Genomic DNA, 24,575 nt, shown 5'->3' with positions numbered 1-24,575 from the left:
TTCCAGCAGCCACAGCAGCTCTGGAAGCATCTGATTTGCCTGAACACTGCCCCTGCTAGAGACATATGAATACTTCCCCTACTTAATTCTGCACATCAGCAAAACACTCAACAAACTGAAAAGCTGTCCTAACTGCTCTGTTTGTCCTTCAGTTGCTGGTACACCTGATCCATATGTATGCCTGAAATATATATATGGAGATACACATGCATGCTTAAAGGACAAGGTACTCAGATCTCATAATCATTTTACAAAAGCCATTACATAACAATGCATAAAATAACTATGTAAATATTGCCAAATAAAGCTTTGGTTGCTGTTATAAAACTAAATATTTAGGTCACCAATAAGAATTCATTGGTTTTTATTTGTGTTGCTGAATTGCTTTGATGCAAAAAAAAAAAAAAAAAAGAATGTGAAGCATTTTCAACTAATTTAAAATTCATGAAATACCACTGGCTCTCTAACTTTATTTATTCAAGACTGAAATTTAGGAGTAACTTTTCATAATAGTTTTAAAATTATTACTATTATGTAAAGAAAATAGACAAGTTAAGAATAATTCATCCACATTTTGAGTTGAAGTCGCCAAGGCTATTTGAAGAGGTAATACTGCTTTCCAAAAGCTGCATGCATGCAGAAGGAACTAGATATGTAAATGCTTCAAGATTTGATGAAGAATAAGTTACTTTGCTTTAAAATAAAATTAAAAAGTAATTATTTTTGTACATTCAAACTCAGAAGACCACAAAAACTTTCAAATTCCATGCTTTCCACACTTACCCTACTCTTCACCATCATTTTCTCTAGTTCCTTGCTGATCTCAGTAAATGTTGGTCTTTTATCAGCTTCTTGCTTCCAACAGCGCAACATGAGGCTGTACCTGGGACCCGTCACAGGGTGAAACAAACCCAAACTGTTAGAAACGGGTCATGCTGCTGCTCTAATGATTTACAGCACTGAACTTAACTGTGGCATGAAGGCCATCCACAAGTACATCAATCTTTGTTGAGAGTACTGTTAAATGTTCCCTGGAATTAACAACTGACACTCACAACAATGGGCTTTTATTTTCAAGAGTCTCCATGAGTTTAAATGATGATGCACTTGGCTGTCCTTGAAGGACTCTAGTCTCAGGTTTCACTTTCTCAAGGGACCACCTCAAATGCAGGGCAGCATGCCAGATTGCTAGTTCACTTTGTATGTGACACTGAAGAAATTTGTGTATCAAATTGAAAAACTCTGCTGTTATACCAAAAAGCAGAATTTTGGTTTTCATTTGTTCCAATTCTTAAGTTTCTGTAAACTTTTCTTCAAAGCAAAGCCTATTTGTAGAAACTAATGTTCTTTTGATTACTTCTATTATTGTTCTTTTGATTAAACGTATTTGTTCTCTCCTTAACTGCCTTCTACAGCATAGCATGTGGAAAGGAAAGGGATCAGAATTAAAGTTTTATAGTTGAGTGACTATCAGATGGACACTGGAAAGTTCTGGAAGCGTAATTCTCCAACCTGTGCCATTCATGTCATTTTTCTAGCTCAGCTGTTCTCAGGACTGAGTGATCTGTCCACATAAGTGCTCTAATGGTGCAAACAGTGGGCTATGAGAACTATAGGAAGCTATTGAAAAGCACTGCATTTTATGCCTTCATCCACGATCCCTCTCATACTTGACTGCGTATAGGAGAGTGCAATTTGAGAAAAAATGGTCCTTAAAGTGGGCTTTCACAAGCTGTCAGAAAAATTTCTGAGTAAAACAGAAGAAAATCTGAAAAAAAGTCAGAAAACCATGATTTAGCTGCAATTTAAAAAAATCCCAGAAACTCAGATGTGGTCAGCTTGCCTAAACTAGTAATTATCAATGACATAACATGTCTGTGGAATGAATATTCCTCACTGAGATGAAACAAATAAAGAATTAGTATTATCATTTCTTAGACTATATTTGCCAATCATTCTTGTAAGCTTCTACACTGCCTTAAATTTGGAAATACTTAATGTTTTTCTCTGTATGTTAAAAGAATTATTAATTATTTTGAAATTTTTTTTCTCAGCCCAAATGTGGTCAAAGCATCCTTCCAACTGAAAATCAGTGAAAAGTGTGGTCACAACGATTAAAGCTTGGAAACTTTCAAAAAACTGCAACCACAATCAAATTTGCAGGCTGAACATAAAATCATGCCTCATCTCCAAATGCCATGGAAGATCACAGAAAAAAAGGTATTTCACATTGAATGTCTTTTAATAAATCAGCCAACAAATTATGAGCTGTCTCCAAAGCCATGGGCTTATCAAGTCACAGAACATTTTTATCTTCAAGGGTGTAGATTTCTGGGCCAAGGTACCATTTTTCCACTGGAATGCCGTGACAACTAATAGACAATGACTGTGGATGGAATATCTGTTTCATTTGCAGAAAGTACTATGACATTTTCTTGAATATTTCAGCTACCACTGTGTTTTATGGAAGTTTCCTCCTTCCCTCACCCTCAGAAGTTTTGAATGTACAAACTCTTTTAATTGTTTGGCAAGCATGTTATTCAATACACTACAAATGGTTTGGATATAGCTGTAGGCATTCTGTGAGCAATTTTTTCCCCTCACTTTACTGTTCACTAATTTCATCACATTCTTTAAAGCTCGACATATTTTGACTATATCTCTAAGAAATACAGAATAGTATTTATGAGGTATTTATTTAATTTTTTTCAAGTATATTTATTAATGTTTTCTGAATCTAATCAGATCAAGAGTTACTTACATTTCTTCACTGCAGTTTTCTGGTCTCTCCATTCTATAGCCTGTTTTTAGGAGGTTAAAGAGTCTTTCAGGAGCAATACCTGGGTAAGGATTGCCTCCTAAAGTAACAATCTCCCATAGCAGAACTCCAAATGACCACCTGAAAAAGACAAAATGAGCTTTTATATAGTGGTAGGTTTCACAAGCTTAGTGTGGCATTTACACAACAAACCTCTTCCTAGTATTTTCAGAAATCAACAAAATTCAAGGCACCTCACGCCAGAGCAGTTGTTCAGATGCAAGCAGAGCCATCCTTGTTCCCAAATACTGTTCATTGAAAATGTTAGCAACCAAGACAGTAGAGAGAACAGATACCCCTGTTTTATCCATTGACAAAAGCTAATTATACCCTGGAAGATCCATCTTCTCTAGACAGCAGAAAGAGGAAGTCTTTCCTCTGGTGGCCCAGCCCAAAGACTTGTTCCTCTGCTTCACATGGCTCCTGCATCAGTCTAACCTCCCTAATTAGCTCTTGTATTCAGAGTAACTCAAATTAAATTTACAAATTGGTTTGCTGTCTTGACTATGAGACAACACAAGGTGTTTATTTCAATCATAAGTAACACCTTTGACTTCAGCTGGTCTGTTAGGCCACTTCAGTAATTCAGGACTTAATTTTCTTCTTAGAGTTGATGAAAGAAGAGGAAAGAATTTCCTCTGGAAATACCAAATGCCTAAAATGAATTCTGACACAGAACACAAGAAACCATTTTCTGAAATGAACAGAAGAAATAGTGAATTTCTGTTGAGCGCAAACAAAAAGACCTTGCACAATGGGTGAGAAATATTTAGATAAATTAGTCCATTTCTGGAGAGCAAGCCAGGAGAAATGAGGCAAAAATGTTTTTCTTTTCTTAGTGAAAGGCTTTTTGAGACACAAAGAAGCTACAAATGACTCTGAATCTGCTCAACTGACAAAATCTGGATGTTCAAAAGGAAGGAAACCAGCCAACACTGGGGCTACTCAATGGAATGCATCTGGAAGCAAAATTGCATACAATTTATGAAAATGCTAGCTTTGGGCAATTTCTCTGTAAACTCCATTTTAAAGAAAACTTTAGGAAGTGTTTGACACCTACTGCCAAACCAAACAGCCATGTCTAATTCCCTATGAAAATTCCATCTCAAAATGTTAGCCAAATACCTCACCTCCTCTCTGACTCTCTTCCACCTGCGCTTCTCACGTTTTAAAGAACAAAAGTAACCCCAAAGGTACAGCAATAAAACTTCCCAAATTGTCAGAGAAGTCAAAGTGACTCTCACATGGTCGCAAGTGGTATGCTGCCATTCCTCTGCCTAATGCCATTCACTGAATTAATTTTTAATCATTCTGCACATTCTTGAAAGCTTATGAATATTTATAGCATTTTCATATACTTTATTAATATTTCTCCTCATACCCTTTTTGAAGCCAATTATGCTCTGCCATCAGGTTATAATTCTGTCCATGATTAATTCAAATAAACTTTGGAGCATGGCAGTTTTATTTCTAAAATCCACTTCTGCTTAGGAGGAATTTTACAGAATATGGAAGGGGGGATCAGATGAACAATTTCTTAACTGAAGTTGTTCAGTAAGTGAACATATTAGAATAGAATGTTGTAGAATGCTGCAGTACTTTCAGACTGTTATACAAATTAAGTACTATGGGAGAAGAAATGAAAGATGAAGAATTTCCCACTGCGTTATGTTTATTGTTGAATAAAAATATGATCACGAAAAGCCAGGAAAGAAAAGTATGTGAAGAAGAAGATAGTAGGTTAGCTTTCCACTGATGTCATCAACCTCTGAAGCAAAAATGGGGTTTTTGTAAATGCTGGCAAGTGTGGTACTGTTATTAAGCTCTGCTGACCACTAACTATACAGAACATCTTGAGCAGGAAGAGGGTGGAAAACAGAAACAGAATATCAGAAAAAAGGACATATTGGAACAGTTGTAGAGTAGTATGTTCACCTAAAATATAACTGCATCACCACAAACAACAAAGAATATCCATAAAATAATATTTTCAGTGAGTGCTATTATCTAAAACATCAATCAGTGTAGCAAAAGGAGTACTTCACTGATCAGTATCCTGCTCTGAAATGCCATCGTGGAACCTGGTGCTGGAGAGGATTTGCTCTGCAGCTCTGTGTGTGTGTGTGTTTTGGTTCTGCTCTGCAGGAACCTGGCTAAATTAGGAGCTGCTATACACAGCACTCCTGGATTATTTCATGTACAATGACACAGCAAAGGTGAGCCAGCAGTGAGACAAAGGCACAGTGTAAGCCCAGCAGACACCTGGACCCTTTCTGGCACTGCATGGGAGCAGACGTGCACGGCACAATGCCGTGCTCCTGAGGCACCTCCAGGAGAGCTGGGCAACCAGCACAGTTCTGCATGGAGATCCTAAGCCAGCCTTGGGAAGCAGGGAAGCCACACAGCACATTGTGCTGCCCAGGGCTCTGAGCTGGCTAGCCTGATGCCAGCTGGGCAATCTCTGCATGCTGTTGGATCCCACTGACAGGAAACACGCTCCTGGGCTTCCTTAATAGCACCCCATCAGGAAAACGGAATGGGAGGAATGCTATTGGATCCAGATGAACAATCAGCAATCAAAGAAGAGGCAGTTACATGACAACACAATCTCTTCTGGCCCCAAACCATAGTGACAAAACTGAAGAAATTAAAAATACGCTTAGAAGTTTTTAAAGGAATTTTAACGATTCTTTGGGAAAAGTAATTTTAGAGAAGCAAGTCAGCACAATGGGTGCTCTGAGGAGGATAAAAATAGACTCAGAAAAACTTGTAAACTGACCTAAATAAAAGTGACATTCTCTCAAGAATTATCCCTATTTTTTCCTTTTCTTACTCCTTACTACTTCTTACTTTACAGATAAAAGTAAAGGAGAATACTTTGGAAATTCATTTTGTAAGGAATGTCCAAGGTGTGCAAAATACTTTATTTCACTAAAACTGCTCTGATCTGCAGAGAGAAGAGTAAAAAGTGAACGGTAATAATTTTAGAAGCACAAATCTAAAGGTGCATATTTTGACATCCTGCTATCAAAAGTGTTTTTTCCCCTCAAAGTGCAATGCCACCCAAATTGGCATTGCACTCCATTTGAGTGTAACAAAAAACATTACTTTGGTCAGATGCTCTCCTTCCAGGCAAACTCAGAAGGTATCAAGATGCTACCTAGCATAAAATCAGGCCTATGTACTGCTGCTTTTACAGTCCTTTAGAGGTTTTTCTCCTAAATAAATAATTGTTAGCTTTAGAGTCTGCTTGGTGACTAGTCAAAAACATCGTTCACCCCAGAGAAAAAGAAATTAAAAGCATCTGATCCTGAATTAAAAATGTCTACAAACACTTTTCTGCCTGGCCCCATGCTTATCAGACATGGGGATAATTTAGCTGTGGTTGTTTTGCCTCCACTTCATCACAGGTGGAGATTCCAGCATATCCATCTTCAGGGCCTCTGTTTCCCTAATCATGAAAATAAGGTTTTATCTTGGCACTGAAACTTGACTGAGCTGACTGGAGTTCTGTCATTGATTTCAACAGGAGAGAGGTCAGGCATCAAATTCCCTTTCCTTTCTTCCACTCCATCCCTCACGTGCCAGTCTGTTCCAGACAAATGATGAACAGAACAGAGAAGTTCAGGTATGACCATTATCTGTAGCAAACTCTACTAACCCGTGTCTATATATTCAAAGTCAATCATGTCACACGAACAGATCCAACCCTTGCTGATTTCAACAAGAATTATGTACATAAATACCTCTGATAATCTTTTATTCAGATTTAATTCAACAGCAAAAATCTTGGGCATCATTGCCAGTTGATGATGCCACCCAAACTTCCTTCACATTTCTTTGCAAGAGTAATGGCTTTGGCTCCTGCACACCTTGCTGTGCTTCCTCCCCCAGCTCCATAAACAAGCACACAAACCAGAAAATATTCAGGAATTTACACTTACACATCACTTTGTGTTGTGTAGATATGGTCAAATAGTGACTCTATGGCCATCCATTTCACAGGGATTCGACCCTAGGGGGTAAAAAAGCAGTAATGATCAGAAATATAAATTTCCAAATGAAAAAACAAGATATTTATCTTCAAAATACCAAAACACTGTCTGAAATACTACAGCACTTGCCAATGCACTTATGATTTGGCATTTCATAAGAAAAACAGTGAGGAGAATAATTTTAAGAGTTTTTAAAAAAAAATAGGTCATGTCTTCTCACACACTTCAGTAATCTATTTATGTGCAATAAGCTGGTGGGGCTTTTTGCAGGTGGTCATCAGTTTAATTCAGATAAACTCAACTCTTAACAAAGAGCTTTGAAAATGTGCAGATGCAAAAATGATGAGGAATGATGATTAAAGAGGAAGAAGTATCTAATTTATACTAGGGATGATACATAAATAGAAGTACCTGGATGTTACAGATACCTTTGGTTTCAGAAGTGAACCTGGACAGTCATATTTGGTTACTAGTTTCTAACTGGAATCTACAAGTTGCTATTTTTCACTGGCAGAAATTCACTGAGAAAATCTGAGTAATCCTATAAAAATATAGGTATGCAAAATTTCCAAGATGTTTCATAACCTTCACAGTATGATTAGCATTCATGTGCCTTACTTCTCATTCTCACGAAATCCATATATATCGATGCAAAAAGTATTTCAGTAGGATTTCAAACTTCCTCTTCCTTCTCAAATTCTTCTTTTCCCTGTCTCCCCATCCAAGCAGACAGATGCTTGTTAGGTTCTGAATAATACTACAGTGGTGAGTGTCTCAGAAGTAAAGAGCAAATATCCACTCAATACATCATGCCCCACCAAATGAAACTAAACTGCCAAACTGCCTTTATGTAAATGCATTACTCTTAAAATATAGAGCAACTGTTATAAATCAATGTAAAAACACATCCATCAGAAGATAGCTAAATGAACATGGCAGTGCCCTTTTACATAAGATCATGTCTTCCAGAAGTTTTTTTTTCTTCACAACTCTTTTTGACTTATGCAACATTCACACAAACTGGCCCTTAAAAACAGAGAAAGCTAAACTAAAAATTCACAGTATTTATGGAAATCTTCTCATAAAATCTTAACATTTTCACACGCAAAAAAATTCTGCTGGCAGCTCCTTCATATTAAGCCACAGAGGGAACTGAACTGCTCATCTGACACAGTCAGTGGGACACTGTGTTCACGAACATCACAGTCTAGCCTAGAACTGACTTGTGGAAGTTGTGTGGAACTTGATATAAATTGTCTATATGTTTTTCAGCTCTTTGTTATTTTTAGTTGATATTTTAAATTATAAATAGGAAGAGAGAAAGAAAAAAAAGATGTTTTTTTTGGTTTGTGTTTTCATGTAGTTTGATGAGGAACTGGATAAATAAGGAGTGGAATGAGAGGAGTGGATAAATGAGGAGTGGAAGAGGTAATAGTTACTTAAACATGATACATATTATACATATATTTATATATATATATATATACACATATGTATTTCTATCACACTGGTTAAGCTCATGCTTTTGCGTCATTGTCATTTTTATTTCCTTAAAATAATTATCTTAAGTTAATAAAAATAGCCATGCTTTCATCCATGCTCAAGACCCACAGTATAAATTAATTTCCTTGATCAGGCAATAATTTCCACTACTACTTTTAACACACTCTGTACCTTGCTCCTCTTTACATACGAATCTTCTTCATATACATCACGTGAGAGGCCAAAATCAGAAATCTTCATTTTGCGCCCTTCTGCCACCAACACGTTCCTGGCTGCTAAATCCCGATGCACAAGCTGTTGGAAGGAAACAACAGGAGTGTTTATGCTTCTTGTGGAGGAACCAGCTGCTTGCTCCACGTCTATCGCACGCTGAGATCACCCCTGCCTGCCCTACCTTCATTTCTGCAAGGTACTGCATCCCTCGGGATATCTGCCACGCAAACGAGATCAGGTCTCCCATCGTTAAGGCTCTCTCATCAGGGTTATCCAAATAACTGGAATTTCTGTTGCCATCACTGCCCACGTAGCTCGGGCCTACTTTTCGACTTTCCCTGAGGAAACTGCGCAAGGAGCCGTATTTGGCATATTCCACAATTAAATACAGTGGGCCTGAAATAAACAAACACACAGCTCAGTAAACAATTCATAGATAACCATTTCAGGGGTCTTTTTCAAACAAGTCTCTTCTAATCAGCATATTGTTTTGAACAGTCAGAGGCTCCAGAACACCTCTGTCCTTCATGTAAAAAGCACTGAACTAAGAGTATTTTTAGCTTAGATCCTCTATGCAAAGAGAATGAGTTTCAGGCTAAATCAAAGCAGAATGCTGGCTCTTGCCTATAATCCCTCATCTAGATAATCTGAGACCAAAAAAACATACAACCTTCATACAAATTGGATCTGTGAAGCAGCCTAACTTAGAGAAACTTTAAAATTAAAATAATCTTCTTGAGCTTGTGATACTGAGCTCAAATCATCTGCTAATTCCAGCACTGTGTTTAAGGTGCCTTTTGATAGCACTTAGAAACATTCTGACATTACAATCCATTAATTTCTCCTCCCCATTTCTCACATGAATAATATCTACTCAGTAATACCTACCTAATGATAAATACATTTGTGAGCTGTATCAAAGCCCTCCTACCTCATACACTAATGAATTAACTTGATATTTATTAAAAGCCTGTGACTCAGAAGCATTTCACTTCCTTTGGGATGAAAAATATATTGTACTGAAAAGAAAAAAAAAAACGAACCCACCCCAATGGCTCATTACCTTACTAAGACTCAGAGATGACTCACTCCTGAATTACGTTCTCTGTCTACAACTAAAAAGTGACATTTGCAACAGAACTGGGTGGGCAAAGAAGGCAGGTCTGTGCCCGAGTTTGCAGAATCCATGCTGTGATTTCAGGCTGCACCACTGCAGATGCAAAGGAAGAGAATGTTGCCATGCCATTTCACTTAAAATGAGCAACTCCTATGCAGAAATTTGTTGCATTGGCAATTTATAATACATGTTTCTGCAGATTTTTCTCCTTGAAACATGCTTGTTGATGACTGTGGCTTTTAGAAACCATATCATAACCAGAGGGAGACAATAGTTTTATGACAGTGGAGGCAAACTGATTATCAACCTAACTATCCAGCTATATTTGTCTATATATGGCTGTAGTTGTCTATTTGCATTGTTTTAGTATAAATAATAACAACAATAATGAAAACTCAATCAAACCTGAAATATAACTCATATTTGAAAACACTGATTATTAACATAATATAAATATATATATTGATTGGAAGAGAATTTATAGGAGACTTGTAATTTAAAATAGCTTCAGAATCAAAATGTGCATTGAGGAAAACCACAGAAATAATGTTTAGTTACACTGAATTAGTATTTCCCTTTCCTTTCAAGTACTGTTTTTTTAATATATCCCTGTTTTTTCAGCCAACAGCAAATTTAAAGGATGGTCAGCAATCACTAAGCAGTTGTTGAAATCCATCAATATTTCCTTTCTGGATGGTTTCATCTTAGTAACAAGCTTTTAGTATTTACCATCTTGACTGCAGGCTCCATAAAGTTTGATGACATGAGGATGGTTGACTTGTTTCAGAAGGTTGAACTCTGACAGGAGATCTCGCAGCTCACTCTGGGAAGCATTTTCTGCAGAAAGTGAACAAACACACAGTTTTGGTTAGGAAAGCATCACTCAAGAGTTCTCTGTTGTAAAGTGTGAAATATGAGATCTACCATCTCTCCCGGAGTTAGCAAGAGGTTGGAAAACTCTGTACTTCCCCACAGGAGAGAAATTTTCCCATCTCCGGTGTCCTGCAGCCATTCACATCAGAAGCAAGGGAATGCGACTGCTGTTGCTCTGGCTTGCAAGCAGCCTGCTCTAAGCATTGCTCTGCCCTGATACTAATGACTGCAGAACAAGGAGGTCAGGCAAGAATCAGAAGCAGAGTCTGTAATGTATTAAAGATGCCATGAAATTATTACAGACCTTTTCTGGTGTTCTAAAGCAAATTCTTAGGGTGAACCAGTGCAATAAAATCTTCAGAAGCATATGAAAGCCAAGCTCTCATGCTGATCAAACAAAAAAAGACTCACTCATTCCTTCTCCTAAATACATTTTCCAACAGAGTAAAAATCCACTAATCTACTGGCTTACTCTTGTAGCATACATCCAGATTTAGAGTTCAGAAGCTAAATGTACAGTTCAAACTGATTTTACCAGGGGACACATATGCAGACTTCACTGATGTCAGTGAGAATCATGTGGCAACATATGGCTCCAAAAGGCTTAGCCTTTCAAGTGTTTTGCCTTTCTGCAGAGTTCTTCAGACTGACAAGCCTCCTCTTTAAGGGCACTGGGGTTTGAAGGAGATCCCTACTCATAAAGACACCATAGGTCAGAGATAACCCTTCTTCTTCCTCATCCTTAATCTCTCTGACACACAGAACCAGCCTGGACAGTTCCTCCAGTGTCATTAGTGGGCATTGACAAGGATGTGTTCATCCTGATTTAAGGATAATAAAAACAAGTTTGACTTCAGCTCTTTGTGACTGTACAATGTGTTTTTTCATAAAGGCTGTGAGCACCAAAGGATTTATTTGCCTATTCATGTGTGACCAGTTTGCCCTCCTTATAAAAATAGTTGTTCTGTACTACTGTTATGTTTCTATCAGAACTGCATGTTTGCATCTACCTTATACTATCTTGTAGTCTGAATCTGCACTCACAGTAGAGAATCTTCCACCACAGGGAGGACAATATCAGCTGGTCTCTCACTACTGATAAAGACTACACAAAGCACTTATTTATGTAAAACAAAAATCAGAAATGTCAACTTAATGCTTGTAGGAAAAGTCTGATTTTTGTAGTTCTGGAGCTGTGTGATGTGAACAAACAGAACAGACCAAAGTTATCCATGTACCATGCCTGTTTGTCTGCTGAAAAAAACGAACTTCAAATGGAGACATTCAGCTCTAAAGCTTTTAGGCCACTCATTTTAACAAACTGCGAATAATTTGTATTTATGTCTTGGTTGGTGTTTTCCCCTTTAATTTTATTGTAATGAGAGCATTCATATCAGGCAGGAGGTCAAATTTAATTCATATGAGAAAAGTCGTAATAATGGGCTGAGAAAAAAATTATCCATCTGTTCCTTTAAGCCTCCATCCATAGCTTCAAGACTATTTTGGTTCAACTCATTGCTCCCTGTTCCCTCCACAGTACCTAACACCAAGCTGTCACAGCAGGGAGAGTCCTGCCCTGGTCTGTTCTTACCCAGATTGTGCCCATCTACCCAGCTCAGGCAGGAGATCTCTTTCATGCAGTAAGAGGCAATAATGTACTGGTGTGCCTACCACTGCCCTTTAAAGATCACTCAGTATGTAACAGTCCTGAACACTTGGACAAATGACCTTCTCTGCATCTGGTGCAGGGAAAGAATGGGTGGTGCTAGCCTGATCCAAAATAACTGTCCTTTGTCCTTCCTGGCAGCATTGCAAAGGCCACTGAAGCTAATGCACTGGACCCTATGCTTCAATTGTCCTGTGTGAACAGTAAAGTTAAGCCAATAATAGCATATAAATATTTGCAGAATGACAAATGCTCCCCACAGTCAAGTTGGAAAATGGAATTTCAGGTGACTATCTGCAATTTAATTTACATTACAGAGGGATTCATTAGAGCCTGAAGCATTACTGTAAATGTCAGATCAATTTATTAAAACAAGGCACTTAAAATAAAGGTTTACTCCTTTGCATAGTCAATTTGGTCAATTCTTTCCTCCATAATAGATAGGAAAAACTGAATGTCAAATCCTCTCCAAGTAAAAGCAACATTTTTACCACTATATCTTAGAATCTGAACTCAGTCACATGTTGATGAAAATGTGCTAGAAAAAGCAATGTCACTAAGTGCACAAATAAACATGAGATGAAATAGTGACTATTGTATTGACAACATAATACAACACAGGTCATTACTTGAGTATTATAAGTAATAGTTAATTAGTCTTCACTTCCAAAAAATCTTAGTTCCTAGACTTCCTCCATGTGACCTGAACCTCCTGCAATGAAGGCATGCACTGCATAATGCATTTGCTTCTTAGGTAAAGGGGTGGGATATGCAGCATCTTTCCTCTCAAGGAGTAGCAAATGTGCTTTGAAAATAACAGAAATGGCAAAAAGAAGTAAAACATTTTCCTGTAATGACATGCTTTTACTCATAAGCAGCAGTGAATGGTTCAGTGCAAGGTCTCATATTATCTTAACATTATCTAGGCATACTTTGTTCCTCACAGGTTTAAAGTCTTAGGGTGAACTGAAGACAGCACTGTGTTATTCAAGCCATTCTGATAGAGCTCCTAGTGATTGAAAAGCAGATCAGAAAGTATAAAACTAAACAGAATTCTCAATCAGGAGAGTAAGTTAACAGGTCTGTTCTGTCTCTTCATATGATTATCACATGATTTATTTAAAAAGCTTTGTCCAAGGAAACTGGATAGAGAAAAAGAATCAGAAAGCTTTAACAAACCCTTGCAATATTTCCATCAATGCCAAACAGAATTGAATACATTTGCTTTGTTAAGACAGACGCCTCTTGTGCATCGTGATTTAGAATTACTTACTTGGATCAATGTGATGCTAACTGCTAAAGTCACAAATCTGCAGATTGTGACTGTCAAAATGTATCAGAATGCTGGAAGAAAGAGAGGCTGTGACACTGCTGGGTATTTAGCTGACCTTTTGCTTTCACACAAGCCCCTCTTAAAATCTATTCAGAGGTTACCACAAATAGTTTGCAAATCATTTTGAAAGGTACCTTTCAACATTTTCACTGCCACAGTGGTATAGCCAGCCCTTCCCTTAAGTCGGAATGCTGTTGCCTTGACGACCTTTCCAAATTCTCCTTCTCCAAGAGTCTTGCCCAGAACTAAGTTCTTCCGAGGGAATTCCCACTTTGGATCTTCCTGCAGGAGAGAAAAGAAACCCTGCGAGATAAAGCAAGGAAAGGAGTGGCTATTCCTAGGAAAAGGTGCACTTCAGTGTGCAGTGTTTGGTTGCTCTTTTTATCAGTATCAGTGAGTTCTTATAAAAGCTTCTGGGTATCGAGGTATTTTGCAAATGTATTTTCCCTTACCTGAAAACAACTCCTTCAAAACAGGCTGTACAGGTAGTCTATGGACAATGGATTATATTTACAGGTCTGGCAAATTGGGTACAAATGAAAAATGAAGTGATACAGGATAAATGCTTGCTTTCAGAATAACTATGAACATGTGACTTTCATGGAGACGTTTTACTCACAGAATAAGGTTTTCCCTTAAGAATTGATCAGAGACAACAATCATCCTCTTATAAAATTAGTGCTAATAAGCCTTAAGGTTGCAAAATGATGACAGATGTACAAACCAGACAAGAAACTAAAGCAAACAGAGCACAAGGTCTGTGAAGACCTCACTACCTAACACTCAAATAGATCTGTTGTTGTCATATAAAGCAGCAGTGTTTCTCTACCACCTTGGCTCATGAAAACATTCCATCTGGCAGGAATCCTGGCTAGTGTGTGATTCAAAGCAGGAAAAAGTAGAGTAAAGGTATGACAGCATGACTGGGCAAAAGTCCTTAAATGTGGGCAAAACTCCCACACCAACTGATATCTACAATGTGTATTTCAGAAATCAGGAAGAGGTATCAGGAGGGATTCTTTTGTAATGTTTGAAACTTAGCCTTGTTGTAGTACTTTGGCACATCATAGAGAGTACAAACCTGCTGATCATTAGTGCTTAACTGGACAATGTTAAAAGTAAAACCACAGTACTGTCAAATGCAGTTACATCAGTAAAAATCACTGGCTTGTATCAACCTAAAATGGTACAATGTATTAAAGCATAATAAAAAAGGAAGAACACACTGGCCTTATAGAGCAAATTAAAATGTTAATGCAATTACTCATGAAGTATCTTCCATGCACGTGATTTCCAATGCTGCTATTTGAAGGAAATGGGTGTTTCCATGAATGGACTGCACTCCTGTAACATCATCTGCATGCATAAACAAGGCTGACATCAAAACAGAGCATGCAAAATGGCATCAGGCTTACTGGTATTTTGAAGGTGTCCACAGACACCTGGTTCTCCATGGAATCCAGGGAAGGCCGGCGGACGTTGCTGGAAGAGTAGCTGATGGGGTAGGACTGCACCGGGCGCCGGAACGTCATTTCCGCGGAGGCGATGGGCGGCTTCGGGGAGTTCTTGTGGTAACGGTGGATGCAATAGAAAGAAACCAGCACGGAGATGATGAAGCACAGCACCACTGCCCCTGTGATCACAGTCTTGCACAAGTCATCGCACAGTTGCTCTGTGGACCAAGAAGAGCTTCTTAGAACTTTCCTTGTGGCCTCTTACTTCTGCATAATAATTCAGTTTTAAAGATGCAAACTATTTCATGCTATTTTTATTATTAACCAAAATAAAAACAATTTAAAATATCCATTTTCTGTTTCAAAAAACTGCACAAAGCTTTTCTGTTTAAACAAAGGAAAAAAGTAATGCACTCCTCCTCCTAACACCATGAGTGATGGTTATCTCTGACATTTTGAAGCTGAGATTTTCAGAAATTATCAGAAAGCTGGAATTACTTGAAAGTAATAGAAATCATTATTCTAATTCTCTTAGCTGCCTCTGCAAATATCAAGTAAGTCTCAATGAAATGCAAATGGTGCTGGAAATCAAAGGATGACCGACTTGTTTATCAAGTAGTAATGAATAAAAAAGAATCCTTAGCCAAAGCTATAAATAACCCATTCTGGAAATTTTCAGGCTCCCTAGTGGATATCAAGGTGCCAGTTCCTCACTATTTCTGTATTAGCAGTCTCTGACCAAAGATACGGTTTATTAACATGGCCACAAGTGTAGACAGTTCTATATGTACACATGATGTATACAGAGAAAAAGATTACTTTGAGAACAACAGATAGACTTACCTTTGATATCATCTTTCTCACAATAACAGTTCTGTCTTGGGAAGCAGTAACAAATCCCATGTCCTGACTTAATTCCAAGATTTCCAATGCCCTTCCCATGGCCACCAATAATGTTTCCACCTAATCAAACACAGGCAACAGGCTAAGATTCTTACATGCAGGTAAAGGGAAAAGAAAAGGCTCCGTTTTCCATGGGTTTACCCCGGTATGAGTCTGAAATGTAAGCAGGGAGCACAGTACAGGGATAATGACAGGGACTCCTGAGGGAGATGGAAGACTCTAAATTCTGTAATTTCTGAGATCCTGAAATGGGGGGACCTTGCACTGTTTAAACATTAGTCCTCATCAGTCCTCAATGTTACTGAGTTCTGCTCCTGCTTCTGATGCCAATTTCCCCTTCCCTTGGAAAAGTCAGCCTACTGTTCTAGGTATCATTGGTTCCACTGTCAAATGGAGATCACACTTAAACCACCTCTGCAAAATGCCACAGGACAGTCTAGTCAAAGCACTAAGAGAAAATGCCAAGGGCCAAGTGATAAAAAAAATATGAATCACACTATCTAAAAATGCATTATTTAATATTAGTAAAAGAATTGCAGAAACTCGTACTCTTGACTTCAAGTATTTCATGCAGAGTTAACAGCAACTGCATTTCCAAGTAAATAGTTTTTTTCTGTGTATGTTATAAAAATTACCATTAGTAGTGACATTTTTATCTCTAAACTGCCTTAATCACAAACAGCGTTTTACAAGAGCTCAGGTGGTTAATTTTGGAAGAGACTCTGCTGAGTCACCACCCTTTGAGCTGACACTTAAAAGCACTGGTGTTCCCAACAATTCCTCATTATCCTCCCTGCCTCTCCCCAGCCAACTTCCTCTATCATGATGAGATGATGAAATAAAGTTTCCATTTACCACAGAAAATCATATGCATTTATCTATATCTGCCTATGTTTGAAGACCTGGAAGAAGGAAGCAGGGAATGAGCCAGTCCTACCTAACCTGCTCTTGAGCAGTTGCTTACTACATCAGTCTCTTGCTAAGAATGCAATTAGGTTGCCTCTATTTGGTAGGCACAGCCACAGCACCAGCTGCTTCAGCTGAGTGTCCCTGAATGTAATATTCATAGTGTTACTGTGAGAAAGCAATTTTGGGACTCAAGGACATAGCTATCATAATACAAATGAATTACAGAAATAAGTATTTTCACAACTTTCTGAACCTGAAGAGTGTCCTTGATCTTAACACATCTTGGCCTACTTACTGTTTGCCATTTCCAAAGGAATGCCCCATGCCAGTAAAACCAGATAAAATGGTACTCCTGCAGCTTGAGCTCCCAAAACACACTCATTTTTTTGTCTGCAAGTATACTGCTTTTGGGCACCAGCCCAGGTTCTCAATTGTGTCAAGTCATGTACACAATTATTCAACTTAGGCATTAAAAGGGCTTGCATAACATCCTGAAAACTTGTCTTACTTGCCTGCTTATTATCCAGAAAGACAATATTTCTTTTAAGCAAAACATTTGATGTTGCATATGTTGTACATATTTTAGCACTGCAGACCCTGGCACAAATATTTCCACTTTCAAAATGACAAAGTATTGCAATTATTACCAACAAAGAATTCTTTTCTGATGATTAGAGAAGTTACTTGCATTTCCTTCAAGCATTTCTCCCACTTAAGGGATTGTTTTTATGCACTCTGATGAAATAATTATCTTTCTGAGAACACTAATTTACAATACACAATCCATTCTTGCATGTACAAAATACTAAGAAGCCTCTTTAGAAATTAATTTTATAAAAGAACATTAAGTCCCAGCCTTTAAAAAAATGTTAGTTCCTCTAAGACTCCATTTTAAAATCTAAACTTGAAGTATATGATGTCAGAGTCAGAAGCAGCATTCAAGAAACAAGTGTCTTTATTCCTGAATTAGACTATCAGATATAAAGATCCACTTAAAAATTATCATCTCTCAGAAAATGGAAATTGCTCAAGAGAATGACAATGTTTTTTCTAGCCTGTATATCTTCAGAGTGAGTTGTGAATTTGCAGGTATTCTCAGGTATATGAGTAGAGTGTAGAAATAGATGTTCAAGCAAAAAGATCTAACACAAATGCATTTCAATTGTTCCTTCATAAATTCTGCTCATATGAGCCTCTGCCTGGATCTTCAAATAGGTAAGGCATTGGATCATTCTGACAGCCACCTGTCAAAAAAGGGCAGGTACATTTCCCCAGATGATATTTTGTAAACACATTTATTTTAACTGGAAATTTGTTTCTTCTCACTTCTTTACCCAGGAGCTCAAATAGGCCTGGCTCCTGTCATACTGTACCTGAGCTAGGAAGTGAGGCATTAACGTGCCTAGAACCTATACCTCTTTAGCAAGTACCTCCACTCAAAAACACCACCTGGGAATGAACAGGGAGCAGAATGGGCATTGCTGAGAACACCTTATCCCTCCATCAGTCAGCCAATGGGTTTCATCTGCCTGGCTCAAAAAAGGTCAAGATTAATCCCCATAACCTTAACTCGACTGAACGATTCAAACGCAAGTGTGACAACGCAGAGATGTTGAGCTTGTAAAAGTATCTGCACTTGGGAAGTGACATTTGAGAAGCAATCAGAGGTGTAACAGAAAAGCCCATTCTAAAACGTTCCCTACTTGTGCAGTCTTGGGGACACACAGCCGGGTCTTTGCCCTCCACCACGTCACAGATCCCATCTGGACAAGTCTTGATGCTCGGGGTGCACGTGGAGTAGTTTGTGGTGATCCCTGTTAACAGAGAAACAGCTGCACTAATACCACAAGAAAGGAAAGTTCATTGCATCTTCTCAGGGCACACTAACACTCCAAAGCACAGGTTATAGTGCCTTTTAATATGAACATCTAGGACTATAAACATCTGCTAAAGTAACAGGCAAGACAACAAATAAAGGCAAATGGAAGAAATAATTTTTTGCTATCTTTTCTGCTTTTGACAGCCCTCTGGTCCTGTCACTTGCAGTTACTGTGAATACTGCTTGAAAAGGAGCTGGCTGACCACTTGAAAACTGAAGAGCAGCTTTCACATCTGAGGATTTCTCTACACAATTTCACCCACTTGAATACGAGGGTTACAAGTGGTTGTAGAGACGCAGTTTGAAGGGATCAAGCACCGACACAGAATCGTTGTTCTGGAAGAGGCGAGTGCTGTCACCCGTCAGATCTGTGCTCCAGACCACAGAAAGAGACACTGCTTTGTGCTCACTGTCTGCTGGGTGCACCTGCTCAGCACCTGCTCCAGTCACACTGCTGCAAGCTCAGTTCACTTCCTGCTGGTTTACGTATCAGGTTCAGCATCACCAGGGACAAGATGAAGAATGGCCCTTCCAACTTCACCTCATTTTCCTTTACAGTGCATACTTCATATGGGTATTATGATTATACTTTTTAGCCTCAGCTTCTGTGTAGTTTATTTACTATACCATGTTTTCCAGTCAGAATAAATCAGTTTGTATCTATGGAACTCAAATGCACAATTACAACTAAACAGAAGTTTGACTTTACACAACAAATATGTACCTTTCCCACTCCCCTGTCTCCACTGGCATCTTCCTGTTAGCACTCCCAGGCCACCGCACTCTTCACATTCAGCACGGTGCTTACTTATAGCACAAGAGTCAGGGCAGTCCTCTTCTTTTTTTAAAACTGTTGGGAAAAATTCAGGACAAGGGAAATGAATACACAAGCAGGTCAGGTCAAAACAGGAAAACTTTTTAGGGATAGATAGGAAGGAAAGAAAGATGAAGAAAGCAGTGGAAGACTGAAAACTGACTGACCCAATTATCAGTAAACTTAGGGAACAATTAAAGAAAAGCCCAGGTGTTCCTTCTCTGTGAAATAAAAGATCAACAGCAAGATCATGAAGGCATGGTTAGGCCTGCTTGACAGCACACTGTCACTGCCTAGAACTATAGCTATGTGCAAACATACTGATAACAGAAGAATGGAGAGCACAGATACTTACAGCTTCATACAGAATGTTTAATTAGGGGAAAATACTTAGTTCTTGGGCTAATTCAGTAGTAATCCAAAGAGCACCAGCTAGAAATGTGTGTTTTCAGACAATATGAGGCTTGTACTAAAAGAAAAGTCCACTGCATGTTTTTTTTTTAATTTTTCTTCAACCCATTTGCTCTTAGCATAGGAGTTCTGATCTGATAAAATGCAACAGAGGTGTTTACCAGGTACAATTGTACAGTTTTGCATAAAATGCAATATAGTTTGCAGAGAAATGAGTATGTTTCCAGTGAAATCCTTCTCTGTGGGTGTTACAGGATATTTCTAACTTCCTTCCTCATAAGGGTAGGTCATCACACCTTAAGAACTTGAATTCAGTGTGATTGCTACATGAATACTAAGAAAACTATTAAAAAATTGCAAAGACAAGGGAGGAGAAAAAACAGTGAACAAACATACTTAGGCCATATAGTTCTTTCTTCAAATAGATAGAAATACACACACACACCCCTATAGACTCTTTCTCTTCTTCCACAGGAATATGTGAAATACAAAATAAAGGTCACACATAGACACACACACACTAAAGATTCTTCTAAATCAAAGGTCATCATGAACATTATGAATTGCATATAATATCCCACCTTTTTCTGCATTGGTTCTTCAAACAAATAGCTACTACAGGAAGGCACAAATCAAAATTCAAAATCCAAACTCTGATCCATTATCTGGCAGTTCAGACTCATTTTAATTGTTAATGCTATCATTTTACAGATCACCCTGCTAATGGATCACCTCGTACCAGTAACACTTGCTAATAAATAAAGAGTTCTGACTGGGGTACTTACGAGTCCCTTCCAGGACAACAGTGAGGAGGGTTTTGGTGTGCTTCCTGCTCTGCTTGTCTGTAGCTTGAACAGTGTATTGTATCTCCTTGCATTCAGGTCTGCGTAGCACAGAGGAATCGTTCACATAGAGGCTCCCAAATTTGTCCTCTCGGCCTTGCAGAATGCTGACAGGATAGCAGCTCGAGTTGGGGGACAGCAACCTGTAGGTGATGTTTACACCACGGAATTTCATGCAGTTTTCAATGCAGATCTTTCCTACCTAGGCTCAAACACCAACAAAGCAATCACAGACAGGAACAAAACTCTACACAAAAAATATTTAGTGCGTCTCAAAAATATCTGAAATAAAATAGAGCATACTATACCTTGTCAAATTCAAGTGTTTATTTGGGGTTTACAGATTTGTTATTTTCCTACAAATGCAGTACGTAAGTGCTTTAAATGTGATTTATTCTCAGTAAAAATGAGATGTAAAGCATCAGCTGTTGCCTTCAGACTAGCACTGAAAATGCAAAAAGCCTTGACTCAAGACTCAGTGGTATTTGGTGCCTACTGCTGATGGGCAGCAGCATTCAGTGAGAGCAAGACCCTGAGATTTAGGAAATTCTGAGTTCAATCTATGCTCTGTCCCAGGCAGATAATTGAAAAACACTTTTGTCAATCTTGAGAAATCAAAGAGCTCAGCATGAACAAAGCTGAGACACTCTTCAAATAACATAGAAATTGCTATTACATAATTTTTATAATATTACAGTCAAAAACTTTCTGGCCAGAAGAGCTCTCTGAATGCCTTAAAAGGAATAAGAACCTCATTGTTTCCCATCTTCAATTTTAAAACATTTTAATCTAAAAATGAAAATACGTTGGTTTGCCATATTTGAACTTCTGTGTGCCAGAGTATCTAGGCTAGAACACTCCTCAGTCTAAAACACATCATCTAAGAAGCACAGGAATGTAAAGCCCCATCTCCTGTCCAGCTCCTACAGGAACTGATCCAAAGCTCACTTTGGTTTTTCCATTTACAAGAGTGGGATTTCGATCAGGCCCAGAGGCATTGGCTTTCTTCGCAGGGAAAACCACAATGTGAAGGGTGGGGTGTTATTGAAAGGAACTTGGTAATGGATTATTTTCAAATGCTGCAGTTAAGAAATGTTTTCAAGAAACACCACTGCTGTAAAAGCATATCTGTACATCATGGTTTCAGCATTCTTACTAAAGAATGTTATAAAACAAAGAAGTTTTTGTGTACTAAGACCTCTTCCCATGAACCTTGACTATTTAAAGTCAGAGAAGAAGCCTTTGCAGTTCTAGAAGCATACTTTGTTATAGGATAATCCTACTTCATTCACATCACTGATGGGTCATTTGGCACCATTCCTGTTGGGATTTTAGGTGGCAGAATAACATAGAAAGACTATTAAAACCATCAAAAGCAAGGACATTTCTTTCTGGCCGTCTCCTCTGCACAACATGCTGGGACTGGCAGGAAGAAGAAGACAAGATTTCCACTCTGTTCATAAACTCTGTCTAGACACAAGGTCTAGACATGTCCCTTCCAGAAGCACGTCAGCACAGCTTTGGTGCCACACTGCAACTGGCAGTGCTCTGCTACTGCTCAGATGGTGCTGCTTTGAGGAGGAGAACACAGTGATGATCCATGGCATTAACCTTTACACAGACCACATTAAACTGCCCTTTCTGCCTACTCTGTCATAACTGCTCTTTCCAGGCACCTTTTTGATCACAGCAATTTCCTTCAGTGGGGTTGGAGAAGACCCCATAAATTCAGAAGACCCCATAAATTCAGACGACCCCATAAAATCCGAAGAGCAGATCAGCCAGTTTATTCCTTAGAATAGCACATTGGCCAATTTTGCTTTCTCCATATAATTAGAGAAGAAGCTATAAAGACCTCCCTCAAGAAATTTCTACAAAAAAGATAGACTTTCTCTTTTTGCCTGATTCCACTGAGGAAAGCCCAACCTCGTAACTTTGCTCTGCTCCAAAAGTTCTGGAGCCAGCTCAGCTCTCAGGTGCAGCAGAGCACAACTCCAGAGGAAAAAGGTAAAAGTAGCTACTTCCTCCTTCGCAAAAGGGTAAAAAAACAAGTAATCAGGGTAAAGGGTAGTCAGGTATAACATCAGCTTACAGGGGAGGAACCTACAAATTTGCAAGACTCTCAACAGTTAACACAGAAATACCATTATTAGAAATAAGAACAGAAAAATCCACCTTTCAAGTTCCAATGTTTAATAAAGTCTGGATAATGATACTGTTCCTCTTCACTGAATTCCAGGAACATTTGGACATAAAACCTCTCTAAAAATCTCAGCCAATGTTATTCATCATTTGTCTCAGTAAATGTCAATAGAGCTTTAAGTCCTTTGATAAGTTAAATGCCACTGGGCAAGCCTGCACTGTCAGGCCGTGCTTCTGCTTTTCAATTCATTTAGCTGCTCAAATAGACAAATGGCATCAGCCCAGCAGTTAATAATTTCTTCACGCTGCTGTGTTTTCCTTGGGGTAAGAGACAGTTCAGCCTTCATATTGATTTGGCCCAGTACTTTCCCTGACTACTCTGGCACATCAAGGCTAATTATGCAGCCAACTTTAATAATGTGAAGTGCTGGGGCCTAAGCTGCTTACACTGACTTGTGCTCCAAGCTGAGCACACTGTAAATTCAAACCCAGTTTCAGAAGTAAGTGGATGACACTTTAACTAACTGAGAACACCATCTCCAGAGCCAGGATGAGTTTTGCACTTTGCTGCTCAATAATCAGAACAAAATCTCGTTGTGACTTTGTGTTTAGGCAGCACAAAGAAAAAGATCTCCTCCCAGAGACATGGAGCTCTTGCCAGGAACAGTTTCCCCTGCTACTACTGCCACCCAGTGAAACTACACAATTAGAGGGAAATGCCACTGTTTTAGAAGATCCTAAAATTCCTTTTCAGATGTTTGACTCTCATGACAATATTCCACATCAGTAGCTTTAAAGTTCAACTGGCTTTTTTTTGGTTTTGCACCCTATAACTTTAAAAATACACATACTCCCAGATTTTAAAACTGAAGTGTTCAAGCAATCCAGGTTATGCATAGATAACCATGATTGTCCAAATTTAATTGGGAAACTCATTCATTCATAATAATATTGTATGCATACATCTATATATAAAAACATGCACACAGAAAACAACTCAACCAATTCAATAATCTAAATTCATACATACCTAACAGGTAAGTGTCCACATTTGTTTCAATTACAGTCACGTTGTGACACAGATACAAGAGTTCTAGATGCAAGGGTTAGACTATGAGTATCTTACATACCTGTGCCATTATTTCTTTTTGGGGGAAAACCCAGGTTTCACCCTATCCCCAGGCAACAGGCAAGGGTAAAGCTTTCACATTCTGTTGCTACAAAAGCCTCAAACCTAACATCAAAAACAATTTGATCTGCACAAAAAGAACAGACTATCCTCTGAAGTTTCTAACAGACTGCAAATTGAAAAATTTCAGCCACAAGGAATCATGAAATGTCATAAAGGAGTAGCTTCTGTAGTGAGGCTGCTACGCGAGCACACTTCATACCTTCTTCTTATTTAGGATATTCAGTGCAGACTATGGACAAAATGTCCCCTGTCAAAGCAGTAGAATTTTTACTGGTCACATACAGCCTGTTCTGTACTCTGAAGAGCCATTAAGCTGCAATGCATTTCATCAGATTATGAATGCAAACCATTTCATCAGATTAGATATAATAACATGCAATATATCTAACTTTCCTTTTCTTTCTTCTTAAAATTAGCCAGAGGCTTAGAGATTAATAAAACTTAATTCTTCCTTAAAATGCTTCTAATGAATTGGTTTTCTCTGCACTTGGGATGACCATATTTTAATCTC

The 24,575-nt window shown here is 38.4% G+C and overlaps 1 protein-coding gene across 2 annotated transcripts in view; it reads right to left on the bottom strand.

The window, feature by feature from the left end:
- RET (ret proto-oncogene) overlaps positions 1–24,575 on the bottom strand; it is a 76,671-nt gene that overhangs the window by 5,530 nt on the left and 46,566 nt on the right. For both annotated transcript variants that reach the window (XM_053949311.1, XM_053949310.1), the window contains exons 7-18: positions 20,674–20,932; positions 19,388–19,513; positions 18,488–18,598; positions 15,816–15,935; positions 14,934–15,190; positions 13,653–13,800; positions 10,376–10,483; positions 8,711–8,925; positions 8,488–8,610; positions 6,763–6,833; positions 2,762–2,899; positions 784–883 (exon numbers count right to left, since the gene is read on the bottom strand). In XM_053949311.1, coding sequence (XP_053805286.1) covers positions 784–883; positions 2,762–2,899; positions 6,763–6,833; positions 8,488–8,610; positions 8,711–8,925; positions 10,376–10,483; positions 13,653–13,800; positions 14,934–15,190; positions 15,816–15,935; positions 18,488–18,598; positions 19,388–19,513; positions 20,674–20,932 — 1,776 coding nt within the window. The remainder of the gene's footprint in view (positions 1–783; positions 884–2,761; positions 2,900–6,762; positions 6,834–8,487; positions 8,611–8,710; positions 8,926–10,375; positions 10,484–13,652; positions 13,801–14,933; positions 15,191–15,815; positions 15,936–18,487; positions 18,599–19,387; positions 19,514–20,673; positions 20,933–24,575) is intronic.

The sequence above is a fragment of the Vidua chalybeata genome, chromosome 8, assembly GCF_026979565.1.
Source record: "Vidua chalybeata isolate OUT-0048 chromosome 8, bVidCha1 merged haplotype, whole genome shotgun sequence".
NCBI lineage: Eukaryota > Metazoa > Chordata > Aves > Passeriformes > Viduidae > Vidua > Vidua chalybeata.
Note: the sequence above shows the minus strand (reverse complement) of the source record. Positions and strands in the feature narration are given on the sequence as shown.